Source organism: Peromyscus eremicus, chromosome 5 (assembly GCF_949786415.1).
Source record: "Peromyscus eremicus chromosome 5, PerEre_H2_v1, whole genome shotgun sequence".
Classification (NCBI taxonomy): domain Eukaryota; kingdom Metazoa; phylum Chordata; class Mammalia; order Rodentia; family Cricetidae; genus Peromyscus; species Peromyscus eremicus.
In genome coordinates, this window is record NC_081420.1 from 90,452,424 (window position 1) to 90,472,685 (window position 20,262).

Consider the following 20,262-nt stretch of genomic DNA (forward strand, 5'->3'; position numbering starts at 1 on the left):
TGTGGTTCCCCGCCAAAAGTACAATCCAATGGTTTCAAATGTGGCTTTGCGCCGAAAGTCTAGACCAATAGCTTCAAAAAATCACCTTGCCCCACATCCCTTCTACCCAATCCCAAGTTGCCAATTCCTGGCTTGTGGTTTTTCCCTATAAAAACTCTGTACACCTGGGCTCGTGGCCACCACCACCACATTTCCTTCCATCTGCCATGTGGTGGCCCAGGTTGAACCTGACAATAAAAGGACCCTTGTGTGCTTGCATCGGAAACCGGCTCCTTGGTGGTCTCTGGGGGTTTTGAGAAATGGGTACAACATCCCATCCTCACACTATGTCACCAAGGCCTGGCTGTAGGGCTAAACTCAGAGAGGTCATATGACCGGATTATGTCACAGATTAGTAAGTGGCACCCGGGAACATGCACCCAGCTCCGTATGACCTAAACTTGCTTTCCTCTGAACTTGGGAGCCCTATGAACTGCAGGAGATTATTGAGATCCAGGGAGTCTGAGGGCCTGAGGACCACAGATCTAAGAGCCAGCTTGGTTTGAGAAAGAGTTCAGAAACTTGGTCTCACTCTAGTGTGGCCCTTCCTGGCTTTATCAGACTATTCCAGGACCAGGTATGGCCCCTGACCCCCGACCCATGCCCTGGAGCTGCAGCAAGCAGGAGTTCTAGCTCAGATGGAACAGGACACTCCTTCAGGAACATTTGTAAGGGAGTGGTGTGATGCCTCTCAGTCCTGCGTGTTCCCAGGAGAAAGGACCCAGATGGCAAGAGGCCAGGGGCCCATGGGAGATGGCCCAAGGCAGCCAGCTCTGGCCTGGAAGGCTGCTGCCAGAGTGTGGCTCAGAGAGGAGCCCAGAGCCAAGGGGCTGGGGAGGCTCAGGGTGCCATGGCCAGGAAAGAAACAAGATTCCTCTGCCTCATGGAAACCTAGATCTGAGCTCGGTTCTCGGTGCTCTGAACGGATTTTGAATTCCTTTGGCTGTAGGATCAATAAATTGGGTTGTACCCTCCCTTGGCCTCAGTTGAGGGGACAGAGAGGGCTGGCACTCATTTCAGCAGGCCCCTTAGTGCTCTCAAGGACAACAGCAAGAAGGGACATGTGATAGCTGCCTCCATATTCTCCCTCAACCACAGGAGCCCATGGTCTAACCGTGCATACCATACATGTGTGCACACATTCAGCTCTAGACACCACAGTACCCCTCCGGGAACACAAAATACCCCAACGTGCCCCCCGCCCCATCCCCATTCTGGCTGACAAGTCAGGTGGCTGGAAACTCACCTCTACCCTCTGAATCCTAACACAACTCAGTGTGACTAAGACTGAGAATAAACAAATGCTAAATGGCTGGTGACACCACAGGGTGCTGGAGGTCCCCCTCCCCCACTCACAGGCATACTTGCTTGTTTGTTTTTGAGACAGGGTCTTGCTCAGTAGCTCACGCTGACCTGGTACTCACTATATAACCCAAGCTGCCCTTAAACTTGCAGCCATCCTCCTCCTGCCTGAGCCTTGGGACACACTTGCCTCTGCACACCTAACTCGAGTGTGCATACACACAGGCGCCTCAGTCACACCCACCCCTATAGGACTCAGGCTGGCAGCAAGACCAGCCTCCCAACCCCTGTCCTCCTTGTAGCGAGTTCCAGGGTACTTACAGCAGCTTGAGGATCTCCACGTGGCAGCCGAGTGTGCGGCCGGCCTGGGGGCCCAGCTCGATGCTCATGGTGCCGCATGCTGGGCTCACCATGAGGCAGTCGATGAGGTTGGGCTCACTGTCGTTGCCCGTGCTGGCCGTCAGTGCCGGCTTGGCAGTGCTGGTGCGCTCCACCTCCACGTGGACCTCACTGGAGGCCACGACCACCGACTTGAGCCGTGGCTCAGACAGCGTGGCTTCCTGAGACACCAGGTCTGGGCTGGGGTGCAGCAGGCGCAGAGGTAAGGTGGGCTTCCGGTCACACGGCTGCTGGCAGCCGTTCCGAATCTCCTTCAGACTGGGGGAGTTGTCGCGGCTGGAGAGGGGGAAGAAAAACACCAAGTGTGGGCAGGGGTCAGCCTTGGCAACCAGAAAGCCCAGCACTGAGCAGAGATTAATAAATCTCTACACTTGGGATGCTGAGGCAGGAGGATGCCTCAAAGTTTAAGGCTAGCCTGGGCTAAATAGTTGAGTCCCGGTCTCAGAAATGGAAACTGAAAACAAAAGGCCACCGGAGGCCCAGATTTCCTGAGCATTCATGCATCAGCTCTGGGGAGCTGTGGGTTCCCCTAACCTCCCTGTAACGGGGCCACAAGGAAGTGGAGCTGTCAGGAAGTCCATTAGGAACTAAGAAATGGAGGCCCGGCTTGGGGTGTACACAGCTCAGTAAGAGGAGCACTGAATCTGGAGTCCAGAGCAGTCTGCCTGCCTCCTTAACCCACCACAGTTTAGCACAGCGGGCACTCAACCGTACCTGCTGAACAAGTGAACATTCCCTCTGTGACAGCCACTTAGTACTGGTGCATCTGTACCAACGCCACCCCTCGCTGTGACAGCCACTTAGTACTGGTGCACCTGAACCAATGCCACCCCTCGCTGTGACAGCCACTTAGTACTGGTGCACCCGTACCAACACCAGCCCTCACTGCGACAGTCACTGCGACCTTCCCCTGAACCAGGGAACTTCGGAAACACCCCCACACTCAAGGAGCTCAGCCCTAGGGAGGCCTGATACAAGCAAATGTCAGGGCTTCCACATGACTGAGCACAGTACCGGGGATGACTACAAACAGTTGCTCACTGGATGGGCAAGATGGTTCAGCAGGGAGCGGGGCTTGTACCTAAGCCTGACAAGCCGAGTTTGATCCTTACTTAGGCCCTACATGGTGAAAGGTCAGAATGTCTTTTAAGTCATTCTCTGGCCACACAAGCCTTCCCACAATAAAAAAAATAAATAAGTAAATAAATAAATAATCAAATGCAAAAAAGAAAAATAAAGTGCTTACAAAAAAGAAAGAAAGAAAAAGGAAGAGCTACTTTACTTGCTTAGGTCCCTCTCGAACTTGTCACATGTGTGCCATGTTCCCAAAGAGAAGCAGGCACGTGCTCTGGTGTACAGGGCTCGGCCTCGCACTGGCGTTCCACGTGGCAGCTCCGGGGCCATGTGCAGAACTTGAGAACAGACCCAGGCAAGGCCTGAATCCATTTTGCACCTGCCGTGAGCCAGGGCTGAGCGCAGCCCACTGAGGGCGCTCAATAAACACATTCTGGCTTTGCTGGGGGAAAGCAATCACTGGCTTCTGTAAACCTGTGAACTCCACAGTGGGCGGAAGCCACATGTTGTCTGTGAGGTGGGGCCTGTGGATCTCCGTGGGCTCAGACCTCATTTGCTCCCCCCCTGCCCCCCGCCTCGTGCTCAGCACTCCAGCTCCCTCTGTTTGCCTCTGCTGGGGTCGAGGAGTGGAGTTTTCAAGGCCTCTTGGCTCTGTGCGGTGATTTTCCAGACAGCCACGCTAACCTGGGTCAGGCTGTCTGTTCTTTCGAGTGTGGGAACATCGTGTGCTCACCGGGAGTGGAGCAGAGGCCTGGAGGACACTGGGAGGGACCAGCCAATGGGCCAAAAGGAAACAACTTGGCAGAACCAGGCCTAGAGGAGGGGGGGAGTCATGCCAGCAGCTGGGACCCCCCAACTCTCCAGGGCTCCCAGAGGCTCAGCTGGGCCCCACTGGGAGCCAAGGCCAGCCTGTGTGGGAGGAAGGACAACCTATCGTATCATCCCCCTCACGCCTTCGTTGTGACAGTCCCTCATGACTGAGGCCCTGCAGCCCATCTCTCTCTCCCCCAGCAGCGGTAGGGGGGTAGTGCTGGAAGAGCAATCCCATGACATCCCTCCTCTACTTAAACCTTCTGTTGACTCAGCCATGTTCTCCGAAAACGTAACCCAGGCCAGCCTCCTCTTAAGTGTGGCCTCTGGCTCAGCATCTGCCGCCTGTCAGTGGCAAACTTTGGGCCCCCCGCACCCACACGCCGAACCTCAATCTATTTTTCGTTCCTGTTATTAGTGTGTGTGTATGAGTGTGTGTGGTGTAGTGCGGGTATAGCAGGAATCTTAGAGTACATGCAAACAGACTACATGTGGGTATGTCTGTTTGCACGTGTGTGGGTGCCATGTATGCGTGGGTACGTGCAGTGGCCAGAGGTCGATGCGGGGTGTCTCCCTTGACTGAAGTAGAGTCTCTCATTGGAACCCAGAACTTGCCGATTTCCCTAGCCGAGCTAGCCAGCTTGCTCTGGGGATCCATCACATTGCTAGGGATTACAAGTGGCTGCCACGCCCACTCATAAAAGCCCAGCTTCTTCTCTGTGGGCTCTGGGGATCTGAACTCTGGTCCTCACACTTGGACAGCCAGCACTTTATTTGCTGAGTGAGCTCCACCTGCTATCAACACCATCCCAGGGGAGTCCCTTCATCTTCAGCTTCTCTGTCACTGGTCTTAGCCACACCAAGACCAGGGGCTCCTCCTCTGCAGGGACCCTCTGTCCATGAGTAGACCATGGGCCATTTAAGCAAGCAGGCTCCCGAATCCCCCCCCGGGCCCCCGCCCCCTGCAAAAGTCTGCCCGTAATTTCAGCAGGCTGAGTGGCTCTGCAGCAGGTGTTCAGGACCGCAGATGGAAAAATGCTGTGATGGCCGGCAAGCCCTGGCACCACTAGGCCTTTGCATATGCCGCTCCCTCTGCCTGGATGCTCCTCTTCCTGTTTCTTGCCTCTCTACCAGTCTGGAGGTCTTGTCTTCAATAGTACCTCCCTAAAGGATCCCCCTGGCAAGAGTTCTTAGCTCTGGCCAGCAGAGTCCAAACAAACACTACCAAGACCATGCCAATTAATCCACAATGGCAGTGGGGGCCTGGGTATCCTCTCCTCCTTTCTCTTTTCTAAGCTGTATAGACCCTGTCTTGTGCTGGCAAAAGACTAACAGTCACTTCTCCAGGACGAAGGTGCCCCGATCTGCAGCATCGGCCGACTGCCCTGGTGTAAATCCCACCTCACACGATCCCTGGCTGCCGAGGTGATGTCACCACCAACTGTGGGATGGGAAGGGATGTACAGCCCAAGGCAAACAGGAGCTGGTATTTTTTTTTTTTTTTTTTTTTTGAGACAGGGTTTCTCTGTGTAGTTTCGGCGTCTATCCTGGATCTCACTCTGTAGACCAGGCTGGCCTCGAACTCACAGAGATCTGCCAGGCTCTGCCTCCTGAGTGCTGGGATTAAAGACATGCGCACCACCACCGCCCAGCTGGGAGCTGGTATTCTTATGAGAAGGGGCAGCCATGGCCTTTGAGCTGACCCCTGGGATCTGGCCACCCTTTCCAAAACAAGGAAATGGTTTATTATTGCCTGAGGTCTCCTCTCAGGCAATAATATATCAGGACCAGAACCAAGAACAACAGTCCTCTGCTCTCGTGCCCTGCTACCTATTTGTCACAGCCCCTTTCCTGTCCTCTGCCTGTTAGTTTTAGAAGCTCCATTTGTCCAAGTCCAGTGACCCTAAAGGCACTAGAGCTTTCTGTTGAGAGAATACTTCAGTACATGCTGCCCGCCCCCCCATCCCCCCACCCCTGCTCTAATGGTGCCTAGACAGTGCCTGCTCCCCCCCAGTTGTGCTGATTCAGCTGAAAAACCGGGTAGCTGCAGCAGACTCCACAATGTCCTGCGTATCAGCCTCTGATGACCTAGAAGTCTACTATAGAAAGCTGCTCACAGATCAATGGCACCTGTGACCCTCTGTAACCCCTAAAGAGCCTCATCCAGGACAAACGAGGTCTGTATCAAAACGGGGGCGAGGGATGAGACACACAACAAATGTGCCATACCCAGTCTCCTGAGTCAGGGGTCCCAGCTGGAGGACACAGCAGCTGCCCACAGTAGTCACATGCTCCACTTAAATCCCAGGCTCTTCCTGGAGCTCCTCTCCCAGACAAGCACCCCCAGGAACCCCCTTCTGGCTCCCTCACTACCCAGCTTTACCATGCGCATGCCTGTCTCCCCACTAGACAGGTTCTGGTGTAGTCAGAGATCTAGGTGTGTCCCCCAAGAACACTGACCCCAGGAGAGGAAATGTTCACAGGCACAATGCAGTCACTTCTTAGCACGCCAAAAAATGCACTATTCTGTAGCAGGCTCTTGAGGAAAAAATGTGCAGACTACACACCAAGTCCCGCGTCCCCAAACGGCAAGGCTGAGACACACCTTAATGCTCCCTCCCCTATGTACACACAAGTGCACACATGTGCACACTCCACACATGCATCTGTTTCTCTCTTTTTTTAAGTTTTTTTTTTTTTTTTTTGGTTTTCCAAGACATGGTTTCTCTATAGCTTTGGAGCCTGTTCTGGACTAGCTCTGTAGACCACGCTGGCCTCGAACTCAGAGATCCGCCAGGCTCTGCCTCCCGAGTGCTGGGATTACAGGCATGCGCCACCACCGCCCGGCCCTGTTTCTCTTTTTTTTGAGACAGGTTCTCACTATGTATCCTTAAACCTGTAATCCTCCTGCCTCAGCCTCCAGAGTGCTAAAATGACAAGTGTTTACCACAACGCCTAGAGTGTCACACGCACCTTCACCTCACTCCCTCAGGGTGTCACCCTGCCCCATAGTGAGTGCCCTTCAGCAGAGGATACCAGTAACTAGAGCCCAGGTGCCTTGCAGCTGCTGACACCTTCTCAGCCCTACCCCAGGGCTGGGCCCACACAAACGGGCTGAGGCATTTGGCAAACAGCATGAGGTCAAGGCAGCAACAGCCACTCCACCTTCCCAACAGAGAGGGGTGACAAGCCACCCTCCTGGGCAACACATTCCCAGGACAAGGTGGCACAAATGCTGAGACAAATCGTAACAAAGTAATAAATTTTTAAAAAGTTATATTTTACCAGCACATAAAAAAATAACATTCAGTAAGTGTGAAGCTGCTGGGCATGATAATACATGAGAGTGCCTATGTGCAATCCCAATACGCCAGAGGTGGAGCCAGGAGGATTGAGAAGCCAGCCTGGGCTATATAGTAAGTTCCAGGCTGGCCTCAGATATATGGAGGAACCCTGCCCCCACCCAGACCCACCCACCACAGTAGCACTGACCTGTTGATGAACTCCTCGTAGCAGGAGTAGATGGCAGCCAGGCACACAGCCACAAGGTTGGGTAGGACCCGGGGATGTGGGCAGTGCCCTGTGGGGCCATGCATGCTGGAAGAGAGCAGAGGGAAGGTGACGAGGCTGTGGAGCAGCTGTTAGCCTGAGGTGGAGTTGAGGTGCTGAGGTACTGCCCAGGCGTGACACCACCTACTCTGCCAGCCCTCTTGAGGACAGGTGGGGAGCCTGTGCCATGTGGCTGGTGACTCGGGCAGAGCTGGGGTGTCAGTTGAGTGGCCTGGCCAGCTGCTTAGACTCTCTCCCTACACCTTGAGCTGTGTGAAGAGAGACAGCCCCTCCTCAGTGGTGACAGAGGATCAAACTTCGCTCGCAGAAGGATGCAGCATATGGTGGTTCTATCCCAGGACAGTCCCATTTGTACAGGTGTTTCTGGAATGACTATTCATGATACAATTTTACTCTCAAAGTGTGCTTTGTAAAAAAAAAAGTCATGCAGCCAGGCAGTGGTGGCGCATGCATTTAATCCCAGCACTCGGGAGGCAGAGGCAGGTAGATCTCTGTGAGTTCGAGGCCAGCCTGGTCTACAGAGAGAATTCCAGGACAGCCAAGGCTGTTATACAGAGAAACCCTGTCTCAAAAAACAACCACCCAAAACAACAACAACAAAAAAATCACCCCATGTCATTCAGGTCACCTTAGCTGAGCACGGCCCCTCCAACATCACTGAGTTCATAATACATGTTACCATCTATTGTCTGTTATGGGGGGTCTCTGTGACATGGCCTTTATCTGTAAAATGGGCTGGCCTGTGTGCCCAGGATGACGTATGCAACCTCTCTAGGAAACTGTCATCACAGCTGTCACTGAGACAGGCCTGCCCTGCCCCTTTAGAAGGGGCCCTGTTAATAGCAGGCCCCGCAGAAGAACAACCTGCTTGAGTGTGGGAATACACTGTCAAACTGCAGTGGGCACAGGCCACAAGCCCAGTTTCATCACTGGATCAACAGGCTCTTGTTCTTTCTTTCTTCTTTTGCAAAGAGGGTCTCTTGTAGCACCTGCTGGATTTGAACTTGCTATGTAGCCAAAGCTGGCTCTGCACTTCTGGATCTCTGATCCTCTTGCCTCCACTTACCAAGTGCTGGACCACAGACTTCAAGCATGTTAGGCAATCTGCCTACTGGGCCACACCCCCAGCACCCAGATTTTCCTAAAACACAGGACAGCTGGGCGGTGGTGGCGCACGCCTTTAATCCTAGCACTTAAGCAGAGCCAGGCGGATCTCTGTGAGTTCGAGGCCAGCCTGGGCTACAGAGTGAGTTCTAGGAAAAGCGCCAAAACTACACAGAGAAACCCTGTCTCAAAACAACAACAACAACAAAAAACCCCTAAAAAAACCTAAAAAACAAACAACGAACAAACAAACAAAACTCCACAGGACAACTTAATACATTTCAGCTCACTGGGATTGTCACTGAATAGCATGGGTATTGGGGACCTCATTTCACGGGGAAACTGTGGCATGAGAACTTTTGAAAAGGAAACCTCACAGAGTACAGGCCAAGGTGAGAAGGCAGTGCTGTTCTTGTCCCTGGTCCTTGTCCACAGCTCCCCCCGCCCCCAAGCGAGGGGGGCGGGACGGGGACAGACAGAGACAAGAACATGATTCAGGAGATCCCCTCCAGGAGGCTAAGGGCTTCCTCATGTGGTATTTATTTGTGCAACAACCTCCCAGGATCACAGAGGCAGAGTGACAGGCTCATTGTCACACAACAAACAAGTAGCTGGGACCATGCAGGGCTGGGAGAGTCCAATGAAGTGCCTCCTACAAGGCGAGACAGTTCTTCCCCATGTATCATAAGCCAGGTCGTCTGGGACAGGAAGAGAAGGGGGAGAGACACACCTTTGAATGAACTTCTTTACCACCTCCATGCCTGCATTGAGCTCATTCAGGGCGAGGATGTACTCCTGGGTGAAGAGCCTCAGCCTTGGGCACTTCCCAAAGTCCTGCAGGGACAGCAAAGGCAGAATTACTGAGGCACAGGCAGCAGGAGACGGGAAAGGGAGACAATCACACTTGCACTCCCATGGTCAGGAGGGGTCCTGGTGTAGACTGCATGTTCCCACCCCACGGCTCTGCTGGGCAGGCAGAAGTCATCAAGTCCAGGTCTATCCTCCACAGGTTCTTGAGTGGCAGATGTCCTGCCTGGCCTCTGGTTGCCCTGGGAAACTGCAAGTTCTTTTGAGGCAGCCACCTGAACCTCTGAGCTGGTGTCCGAAGCACTCGGCAGTCAGAGAGACTCCAATGTAGATTAATAGTGAGAAGGATACGCATCTCCTGGGGTTGGGAATAGAAGGTAGCTCTGGGGGAGTGTAGCTCCACATACCCTGTCACAGGCAGTGAGGAGACACCAGCTTCCTCCTGAGTGGAGGCGTGCTAGGGGAAGCTGGCTTCAGAGTGGGGATGAGTCCAGGCACAGTCCCTCAGACAACCCTGCTGTCCAGAGCAAAGAGCGTCTGAAGACCACAACCTTCATAGGCACAGAGAGAGCCAGGGATGATGGCACACGCCTAGGATCCTAGCTCTTGAGAGGCAGGAAGTTCCTGAGTCTGAGACCAGCCTGGGCCACAGTGAGACCACAGTGAGAAGTATGCACAAACAAGGATGCGCTTGTGGTGACCGGGAGCTGGAAGGAGATGTGGGTGTTAGGCGTGGGCGCGCAGGAGGGAGCCAGTGTGCAAGAACACAGCCAGGGAAGGGCAGTGTGGTTGCGTCACTGAAGGGGGGGAAGGGGGGAGGCTGCAGCGATGAGGAGGAAGATGGGCACTTAAAAAGGCAGTGCTCCTAACCTGGGGGACAGCTGCATCTAGACCCACAGGCGTCCATCTGCGACTGCACTTGAGGCTGCTTAATTACGGGCCCTGGCCAAGGACAAAGGGATTCTTCCTGCTCTAGCTGAGTGGCACAATGTGAGGGTGACATCAGCAGGTGTGGGCAGAGCAAGCCCGACCAGGAGGTACAAGCCAAGTACCTGGAGTGGCCCTGGGGCTTGGTGAGTCCTGGATTTGTCTAGAGAATTGGATAATGAAGGAAGAGGGCGGCCCTTTTAGGAAAAGCCTTTCAGGCCTTACTGTCCGTCTGTGCTCTGTCCCATGCTCAGCTAGGGACGGGATGGTGAGGTGGACAGGTACCGGCCCACACCACTCTGCCACAGGTGTATAGCCTGGTCAGTGAGAGGAAGACACACACACTCTTGCGCCAGCTCTGGGAAAAATGATGTATTTGGCCAGCAAGACACCTCATGGGTGACACTTGGTGTCACCCGACTCATCCTCCCCCGCTCCATGGGACCTACTGAAAAAAAATCAACTTGTGGGCTCAGGGGTTGAGCCCTGGATTCAATCCCCAGTACAGGAGTAGGGGTGTAGCTTTCCGTACAGCGTGCTCTTTAAGGTCATTTGTTTACACAGGAAAAAAAACAGAACCCAGGGAGGGGCTTAAGAATTGTGCACCCACACACACTCATGCACACACATGTGTGCAGACTGTGGGCATGCACATATACAACACTGAGCTAGGAATGGAGTCCTGCAGGGAGACTTTGAGGTACTTTATCTTGCCTTCTTATAGAAGAAGGTGCCCGTGGTGCCCCATTCTCTTACAAAAGGTGACAGAAAAGCTGTGTGGCCTCAGTGTGTCAAGCCAATCTGGGCCATCCTAAAGGGCCCTGTGGAATGGGGGTGGGGGAATCCACCTCTAGCCACTCCATCTCTAGGATTACAGGAGTCTACAGACACTGCTTCCCTGAGGCCTGTTAAGGGTGTGTGGTCATGGGACTCCAAGCCACAGCTCCACAGCTCCTGCTCTTCCCTAGGTTCCTGTCTGTGCTTCCTGTCAACCTGTGTACGGCCAAGATGCACCAAGAGTCAAGTGTGGCCCAAATACTTAATCTCCCTGATGCCTGTGGTGGCTGAGGAGGCATCTCTCAAAGGCCAGGCCAGCAGACGATATAAATTATGCATTTGCCCTGGAGTTATTTCTTGTTTGTATTGAAAACATTATCCCATGAGATGAAACAAGTACAAGGCTAACAGCACATGGCTGAGCCCTTGGAGGCCAGACTGGTGACTTTATCCCTTTAAGGCCCCTGCCCCAAAGAACCCTTATGAAATGTTAATTGACTATCAATGAAAACCCAGAATTGCTTATGTCCGAAGCCAGCAGGCAGGATCTATTCATGGTTCCAACACAGTTTCCAAGTTGCTCCTACTACCTGGAGCACTAAGTAGGAAAACTCTCACTGATGCTGCAAGTGTGCTGCACTTGATTAGTGATGTCTGCCATGAGTACAGAAGGTGGGGTAGTGCAACTGTCAAGTACTCTCACTCCCGACTGGGGAAGGGGCTGGGTTATACACCTTGCCCCCAGGGCTTTTCATGTGCCCAGACAACCTTAAAAGAACAAGCCAGCTGATGGCTGGCTGGCTCAGGACCACTCGAGGTGTCCCGGCCTTAGATGCCCACTCCCCACATCATGCACACTCATGGTGACACAGACCCTGGTGACCCTGCCCAGTCTTTCTGGTCCCAGACGTCTGTGTACATGTCAGAGAGCCGTCACTGAGTTAATGTCACCACACTGCTTGGCTCCGAAAAGGTGCCCCATAAATCTCCAGGAATACATGTTTGTTATTCTTAGGCCTTGTCTGTGTTGTAGGCCCATGGTCAGCCAGCAGGTCTTGCTCGTTAAGTCTCAGTTGCCCTACACGTGGTACTGAGAAAATATTTGCCATTCTCACACTCAGTGCCACACACGTTGAATGCCGGGTCCTTAAAGGGAACAATTAAGTTCTGCCTTTATGTTTTTAAAAATGAACTAGCCTCTACTCTGTTTAGATTTCCATCGCTTCCCCCTAATGTGTATGCCCCTGCCACCTCTGCTTTGGAGACAGAGTCTCATGTAGAACAAGCTGGCCTTAAATTTATAATGTAGTTGAGAATGACCTTGAACTGGCTTGCCTGCCTCCACCTCCCCAGGACTAGGATTACAGGGGTATATCACCACACTTGACTTATGAGGTGCTGGAGAGAGAACCCAGGGTTCTAACTGAACGTCTCCAGCCCTCACAATGTCCTTTGTCTGTTTTGGGGTCCCATCCGGGACTGCACATGACACTCAGTTGTCACGGGTCCTTCCTCTGGCCTGGGCACCTGCTCAAACTTTTCCTGACTTTAATGATCTGGGCAGATACTTTGTTTCCTAAGATTGTGTTGGGGTGACAGGCTACGGGGAGGGGAGGGGAATCCTCAGGGTGAGGGTCCTGCAGTCACCACTGTGATGTTGACATTTATGCCCAGCTGAGGCCACATGTGCTAGGCTTTTCCCATTGATGCTGCTCTCGCCCCTCCACACACGCCCTTCAGAAGGATGTGCTCAGTGCATCCTTCAAGAGTGAGGAGTCCCCCTCCACATCCCGGAGAGCAGAGTGTACTGCTTATGTCCCACAGTGGGGACCGCTCTGCCTGGAAGCCACGCCCCCAGCCACAGCATCTGTTCTCACCTACTGGAAAAAAGGTTTTTTCTGCCTGCTTGAGTGAAGAAAAACACAGTCGTGGAGGGCAGGCCGCACCAAGCTGCAGCTCCTAAAACGGCCACTGGTCACGCCCACCCACCCAAGGCTGTCCAGGCACTCACCATGTTATGCTTAAGGATCCTCTGAACCACCGGTGTGAACACCTCGATGACCACCATGGACCGGGGCCGCTCTCTGCAGTGCTGGGAGGGAGAGGGACAGAGTCAGTGCAGGCTGGGGGAGCCCCGCCCACAGCCCCCTGCTTCCAGAGGCCAGAGGATGTTACCAAGCCCATCAAGGAGATAGTTTCCCCGGCTGAACGTTGCTGCAGCTTATTTAGGAAGACCGAATGCTTTAGAGCAGGCTTAGGCTCACAGAAAAACTGCAAAGTGGAGGTGTGTCATAGTCTCCCATCGGTCAACTGCTCACAGTACCAGGTGATTAGCCTATGACATGCCAGTGCATGTCACAGGGTCTTTAGTCCAGTCTACACTAGGGTGGCCTCTGGGTGCACATTCTAAGGGTCTGGACCCAAGGCCAAAGGTATGCACTACCCTGACAGTGGTATATAGCAGTATTGCCTTGAACTTTGCTTGCCTAGTGCCCTGCCTTTCCTCCAGCCTTTACAACCACTGAACTCTGAACCTCCCTAGCAGCCTGCCCCTCCCAGAGCCATATGCACAAGTTAATAGGCCCTGTCTGAAATACGGAGACCTAAAGAGTAATAGATTCTTTTTTTACGTAGAGCCTGAAGGTAATTTTATGACATGTTTTTAGTACACCGATTTTGACAGTTTCCTGTACGTGGTGTCAGGTCCTCACTCAAAGTTTTGGATTTGTGGAGCATCGTGGATTTCAGATTTGGGAACTATGGATGCTTAACTCATACCTGAAATCACAAAGGCATGGAGCCTGTGCAGTATGGTGTCCCCAAGTGGTAACACTCATGGATGTGAGGCTAGTGTTCCCTACTGGCTATTTGAGGCTTCACTGTTCTTTTCTCCCTTCCTTTTTTTTTTTTTTTTTTTTGGTTTTTGGAGCCTGTCCTGGAACTCAGTCTGCAGACCAGGCTGGCCTCGAACTCACAGAGATCCACTTGCCTCTGCCTCCCAAGTGCTGGGATTAAAGGCGTGCACCACCACCACCCGGCCTCCTCCCTTCCTCTTTTGAGACAAGGTCTCACTAAGTAGTTCAGGCTGTCCTCCTGCCTCAGTCTCCCCACTGCCAGGATTACAGGTGTGCACCACCACACCTGGCTGCTCATTTCTTTGCAGTGCTGAGTAAGAGTCCCTTGATGGAGCCTGGGGAGATGATTCAGTGGAGCACTTGCTGGGTTCCATCCCCAGAACCCAGGCAGGAGGCAGGAGAGACAGCTCCATGGTTAAGAGGGAACTAGGTTAGGAAGGTTAAAGCTGCAAAAGATGGGAATTTGGTTCCCAGTACCCACACTGGGCAGTTCACAGCCACCTGTAACTCCAGCTCCGGGGAATCTGGTGCCCTCTTCTGGCCTCCAAGGGAACTCACATAAATGTAACGTGACATACATTTACACATACATAAAAGGGAAAATCAACATGCTTGTAATCCCAGCACCGGGGAGGCAGAGACAGGAGGGGGCTCACTGGCCAGCCAGCCTAGCCAATTGGCAAGCCCCACCTCAGTGAAGAAACTGTTGTCAAAATACAAAATCTGCCTGAGGAAAGGCACCTGAGGTTGTCCTGTGACTTCTGCATGCATGTGCATATACTCACGCACACGCATTCACTGATCCCACTGCACAGGCAGACCACAGTTAATATCCATTCACTTACTGAGGAACACTTTTGGTGACTTCAAAGTTCTGACAACTTACTAAACCTGCCATACACATCTGTGGGTGGACTTAGGTTTTTTTTTTTTCCTTTTTTTTTTTGGTTTTTCGAGACAGGGTTTCTCTGTGTAGCTTTGCGCCTTTTCCTGGAACTCACTTGGTAGCCCAGGCTGGCCTCGGACTCACAGAGATCCGCCTGGCTCTGCCTCCCGAGTACTGGGATTAAAGGCGTGCGCCACCACCGCCCGGCTGGACTTAGGTTTTAACTCAACCGGGTGAAAACCCACAGAGCATCATGCTTTTTCTTTATAAGAATAAGGGGGAAAAATGGACAGGATAGGAGCTGGAGAGATGGCTCAGAGGTTAAGAGCACTGACTATTCTCCCAAAGGTTCTGAGTTCAATTCCCAGCAACCACATGGTGGCTCACGATCATCTGTAAGGAGATCTGGTGCCCTCTTCTGGCCTGCAGGCATGTAGGCAGAACACTGTATATATAAATAAATAAATCTTTAAAAAAAAAAAAATGGACAGGATATAGGATCTTTTGTGCTCTTAGGACCCTTTCAGGTGGGTCTGTTCTGTCTCAAATCTCATTCCTTATGTAAGGTCCAGCAGGCTTGTCTGATAAGCTGACGAACATTCTGCATGTGGGGTGGCCTCTGGCTTTTCAGTGGCTGCTGTCAATATCTTGCAGGAGTCCACAGGCCAAGACTGGCTCCTCCTTCCTCATCATCATGGAGTCCCTCACACTGGCATTTTTTTTTTTTTTTTTAAAGACAAAGTCTCACATAGCCCAGGCTGGCCTGGAATGTACCGTGCAGCCAAAGATGACTCTGACACCGATTCTCCTATCTTCCATCTCTTGAGTGCTGGGAAATTACAGGTGTGAGTCATCATACCCAGTTTTATGCAGGGGTAGGATCAAATGCAAGGCTTGGGGTCTGTGCTAGGTAAGCGCTCTATCGCTAAGCCACACCCTCCATCCCCTGGTGCCTTGCTTTTGAAGAGAAGGACTTCTGCTGAGCAGACGAGCTCCCTTGCTCCACTGATCTTACCCGACTGATCTGCTGTACATATGAGCCCCTTAGCTCCGGAGGAGTTCCATCTGCAACTCTTACTGAGGCCAACGGACCTGGGAGGAAGAGCCCAGGGCTTTTCTGGGAAATCCGGCCAGCAAAATTTCCTCAGACCTTTGTGTTTGAGGCCTGGATGTCCAGCAGGAAGCACTCTCTGGAGACTCCTCAGAGACTCTCAGAAAGGACCTGGGGGCTGGAGGGGAGGGCTTTGTAGCAATAAAGCTCCTCTCCCTGGACTTAGCCTGAAGCCCCAAGGCACTGGCCAGATCCTCGTCTCTTCCAGCAGGGGCTGCCAAGGTCCATTTTCTCCTACTTTACTTCCTGCTAGGAGGAACCCCAGGGAAAAGAGCTACTTTGGGGGTCTGGTGAGGTTTCTCAGCAGGTTTGCCACCAAGCCTGACAACCTGAGTTTGATCCTCAAAATCCACAAGGTGAAAAGAGAGCACTGACTCCCAACAACAAGTTATCCTGTGACCTCCACACACTCACCATGGCACATGTGTGCACCAACACATAGAATAAGTAAATGCCAAAGGCCTGGGCTCTTTTACTCCATCTGCCTAGGAGCCGACAATGAATGTTGGAGCAGAGGCCTCTCTCCTGTGTGGGCTTGCCATGCTGATGGATGCTCGCTGGCTTGGACCAGAGAGAGAGCCCACTGCCTATACCACATGAAAAAGGGGCTTCTGTGCTGGGTCCTGAACTGCCCCCTGGATGCCATGGGCTGGCCAATGAGTGAGTCACTGGGAAAGGTCTCCTTATAGGTGAAGCAGAGCCAAAGAGAACACAGTCTTGTCCCCTTTTCCAAGCCCCACCCCCAGCACTCTGATGCCTGCCATCCAGGGGACAGAAAAACTAGGGTTTCCGCCCAGGACCCTGTTCCTGCTTCACATGCTTATTCCATGATGAGCACAGCCGATAGGCTCCCAACGAGCAGCATGGGGCTGCAGAAGGGGGCAGGGGCCCCACATGGTGCTTAAGGGAACCACAGAGTAAGGACAAAGGAAGTCAGTCTGCAGGGCTGTGACAATGCAGTGCTGGGGAGGTGAAAGAGGCAAGCATGTGTCGTTCCAAGGATATCAAGTTATTACAGTAAACACACACACACACACACACACACACACACACACGAGAGAGAGAGAGAGAGAGAGAGAGAGAGAGAGAGAGAGAGAGAGAGAGAGAATGAGAACAAAGGACAGACAGATTTGTGTACCAGCCCAGCCCCTCCAGGCTGTGAGCTGTTGTTCTGGGAAGGCCCTGTCCCCTGGTGTGACTGGCTATGTTGCATACAAACTGCTGTGAGGTTGGCATCAGGTCCCTGGGCATGCTGCCCTGCTCTGTGGCTCCTCCAAGCTGACCTGGCACATGCTGCCAGTTTCCCTTGTCCAGGGAAAGCCCTGCAGCCGGGCCCCTACCCTGGGCCAGCCAGTGCTCAGAGGAGCCTCAGCTAAGAATAACCCAGCTCTGACGTCAGGAATCCAGAAGACTGGCTGCAAGCTGCCTCCCAAGACAGCCAGGAATAGTCCACAGAAAAGCCAGACGCCCGGTTCTTCCTTAGCCTGTCTGTCAGAGGACAGCGGCCCCAAGACGGGTACCTGCAAGCCTCCTTCCTGCCTGCACCTGGGACCCTGACTAGACTCGTGTTCAGCCAGTGCATTCACATGCACTCTAGCTTGCATACCAGTGCAAAAGGTAGTGGCCTTTGGTAGCACATTGCAGCGATACCATACCTTGCAGAAGAATTCACAGAGATCTGGTGGTGGGTGGTTGTTTTCCAGCAGGGGCGCAATTGCCTACAAGAAAAGGAACAGCCATTGGTCAGCAGGACTTGGTGGAGGTGGGGGTGGGGTGGGAGCGAGGGGAGTGGTCTGCAGAAGAGAGCCTAATGCAAACACCCCTCTCTACCTCCACTGGGTAGAGCTCCTTTGCTAATGTACAGATCAGGACTCCAGAGTGCAGGAAGGCTCCAGCCTAGTCCCACAGTGGCACATCTAACTTAAGAGGCTTCATGCCTAGCTGGCATTTATCCATATCACCTTCAAGTTCACAACTCCTTTGAACATGATGCCATTTTAAACAAGGGATCTAGGAGGCTGGGGAGATGGCTCAGTGGTTAAAAACACTGGCTGTTCTTCCAGAGGACCCGGGTTCAATTCCCAGCATCTACAGGGCAGCTCACAACTGCCTATAACTCCAGTTCCAAGGGATCCAACATCTTTATACAGGCAAATCAATGTACGTAAAACAAAAATAAATAAACCATTAAAAAAATTAAGGGATCTGGGAATCTTCTATGTTCCTATCTGTGCATGTGTAGGTGGGGAGGGGAGGGGTGGCTGGGCTCCTGGCACCAACCTTAGGGATGAGCACACAGGCTGGGCAGAGTCCTGGCTGAAATCCTGGTCTTGCCCCTCCTAGTAACAAGACCACTGGAGCAAGTGGCTTTGTCTCAAGTGCAGCCCAAGTCTCCTTGGGGTCTGCTGTGTAACACTAAGGCCTGGCTGGTTCTAGGGGTAGTGTGGAAAAGACTACATAGAGGAGATGAGCCAGGTCCAGGAGTCATCCCAGTTGCTTGAGAGGCTGAGGCAGGGGTCTGGAATTAGAGGGTCAGACTGAGCTACAGAGTGAGTTTGAGGACAGCCTGGGCAACTGGACATCAAGACTTTATGTTAAAATAACAAGTTATGAGCCAGGTGGATCTCTGTGAGTTCGAGGCCAGCCTGGTCTACAGAGCGAGTTCCAGGATAGGCACCAAAACTACACAGAGAAACCCTGTCTCGACAAAACAAAAACAAAAACAAAACAAACAAACAAACAAGTTACAATAAAAAAGTGTTAAGATGCAGCTCGGTGATGGGGTGCTTACTTAGTATGTGTGAGGCCCCAGGTTCAATGCCTGGTACCAGAGAGGAGGAATTAAAAGATCGAGATTGCTGGTGACCGGGTATTCAGGTGGGCAGTCCTCTGAGAGGAAGTCATCTCGACAGACAGAGCGGAAGCAGCCACCACTCAGACCAACAGGCAGAGCTGTGCTCAGACCTCTTCTCTTCTGTCTAGTCCTATCCAGCATGGTGGCCACCAGCCACAGGTGACACCTTCCATTTCAACTGACACAATACCAATGATTTTTGGAAGGAAAAAAAAAAAAGATTATTACCGTGTCATTCTGGCTCCATTTCTGCGGCTGGGCAGTCCCAGCAAGTGAGGTCAGGGATCCCCAGGCCAGTGCAGGGCAAGTCCCACCTCTCACCATCCCACCCAGACACAGAGCAACTGCCATGTAGACGACAGAATGACAGCGTTCACAATGGTGGTCTTCAGTGCCCTACGCCAGCCTGCTTGACTACAACTGTGTGACCCGTCCACATGCAGGAGTTTGTACTGATCCACTGAGAATGGAAGGCCGAGTTTGGAGAGGCGAAGGCACAGGCCTAGGGTGGTGCACAGCTGGCAGGCAGCAGAACCAGGACTCGGAGCCATTCTGGCGACCTCATGTGTGCGTTACTGTTCACTCTAGGTATAGACAGCCCCACTCCTCACATTACCACGGCACAGACCAGAGTATGGGGACAAGGACGATGTTGAAGGAGAAACCAGGCAATGAGGACAGCATGATTTGGAAGGCAGCGGTAGGCCTCCCTGTGACCTGACCAGCCCGGTCACTGCCTCAGTTATCTGCTGTCTTTCCTCTACCTCCCGGAGGCGGACCGTGCCCAACTCTCCACCCCAGGGCCAGACAACCCAGCACAGCCCTGCTCATTAAACAAAAGAAGGCTTCGGGTCACAGAGGCAGCAACAGGATGGGAGGCCCCTTCTCTGCTCACGAGGCACTGCCCATGTTCTACCCGGGCACCAGTGCAGGGCAGGGTGTGGTCCCCTTGGGTTGGGTCTCTCTAGTCCCTTCATGCCAGGCCTCCTTCCTAATGGAAGTGAATTACAGAGGGGGTAGGGGGGCTGGTTTAGCGCTGACAGCAGTGGTCAAGTGCCAAGGCCAACAAGTCATAACCTCATCTGATGCTTAGGCCCACGGGGGCAGACAGAGACTGTGGGTCAGGGAGTTTGCCAGGTCTCGGCTAGTCAGGAAGTGCCGACCATATTTAAATATATTGATACAATCAATAAGCAAGCTCTCTCTCTTTTTTTTTTTTTTTTGAATCTTTCTAGAAGCCAGGCCGTTTGCTTGGCATGTTAGGTAGGATGGCTCAGAGAACCCGGAGCAGCCCATGCGAAAGGCACCAAACTGGCATTTTATGGAGTCTGAGCACTGACTGAGCCACTGGACTGGAAAGGACAGCAGTTAAATAAAAATAACAAGCATGTCCAGACTGCAGCCCTTGGATCGCCACGAACACAGTTCACCAAATCACAAACTTCAAAACACTACCCACAGAGCTGGTGAGGTGCTTGGAGGGTTAAGGGATTGCAGTGTAAGCTTCATGACCTGAGTTTGGTTCCAGGACCCACAGAGAAGGAAGGGACCAGTGGACCGGTTCCAGTTGCCTGCTGACCTCCTCGCATACACCACGGCACACACACAGTAAGTTTAAAACATGGAGGTTTTTGGGTAATGATTTTGGTAACTCAACACATGGCTCCTGAGCATGAATTTTGCAGATGCCAATGCTGTGCCATGTCGTCAAAAGGTTGGACATGCCTCCTAGAGGCATCTTTATGAA

The 20,262-nt window shown here is 52.7% G+C and overlaps 1 protein-coding gene across 1 annotated transcript in view; it reads right to left on the minus strand.

Annotated features, from left to right (window-relative positions):
• Window positions 1-20,262, minus strand: part of Cmip (c-Maf inducing protein) — a 200,549-nt gene that overhangs the window by 19,796 nt on the left and 160,491 nt on the right. Inside the window, exons 6-10 of the mRNA XM_059263939.1 lie at window positions 17,317-17,379; window positions 12,821-12,901; window positions 9,029-9,132; window positions 7,117-7,221; window positions 1,663-2,016 (exon numbers count right to left, since the gene is read on the minus strand). Of these exons, the coding sequence (XP_059119922.1) occupies window positions 1,663-2,016; window positions 7,117-7,221; window positions 9,029-9,132; window positions 12,821-12,901; window positions 17,317-17,379 (707 nt within the window). The remainder of the gene's footprint in view (window positions 1-1,662; window positions 2,017-7,116; window positions 7,222-9,028; window positions 9,133-12,820; window positions 12,902-17,316; window positions 17,380-20,262) is intronic.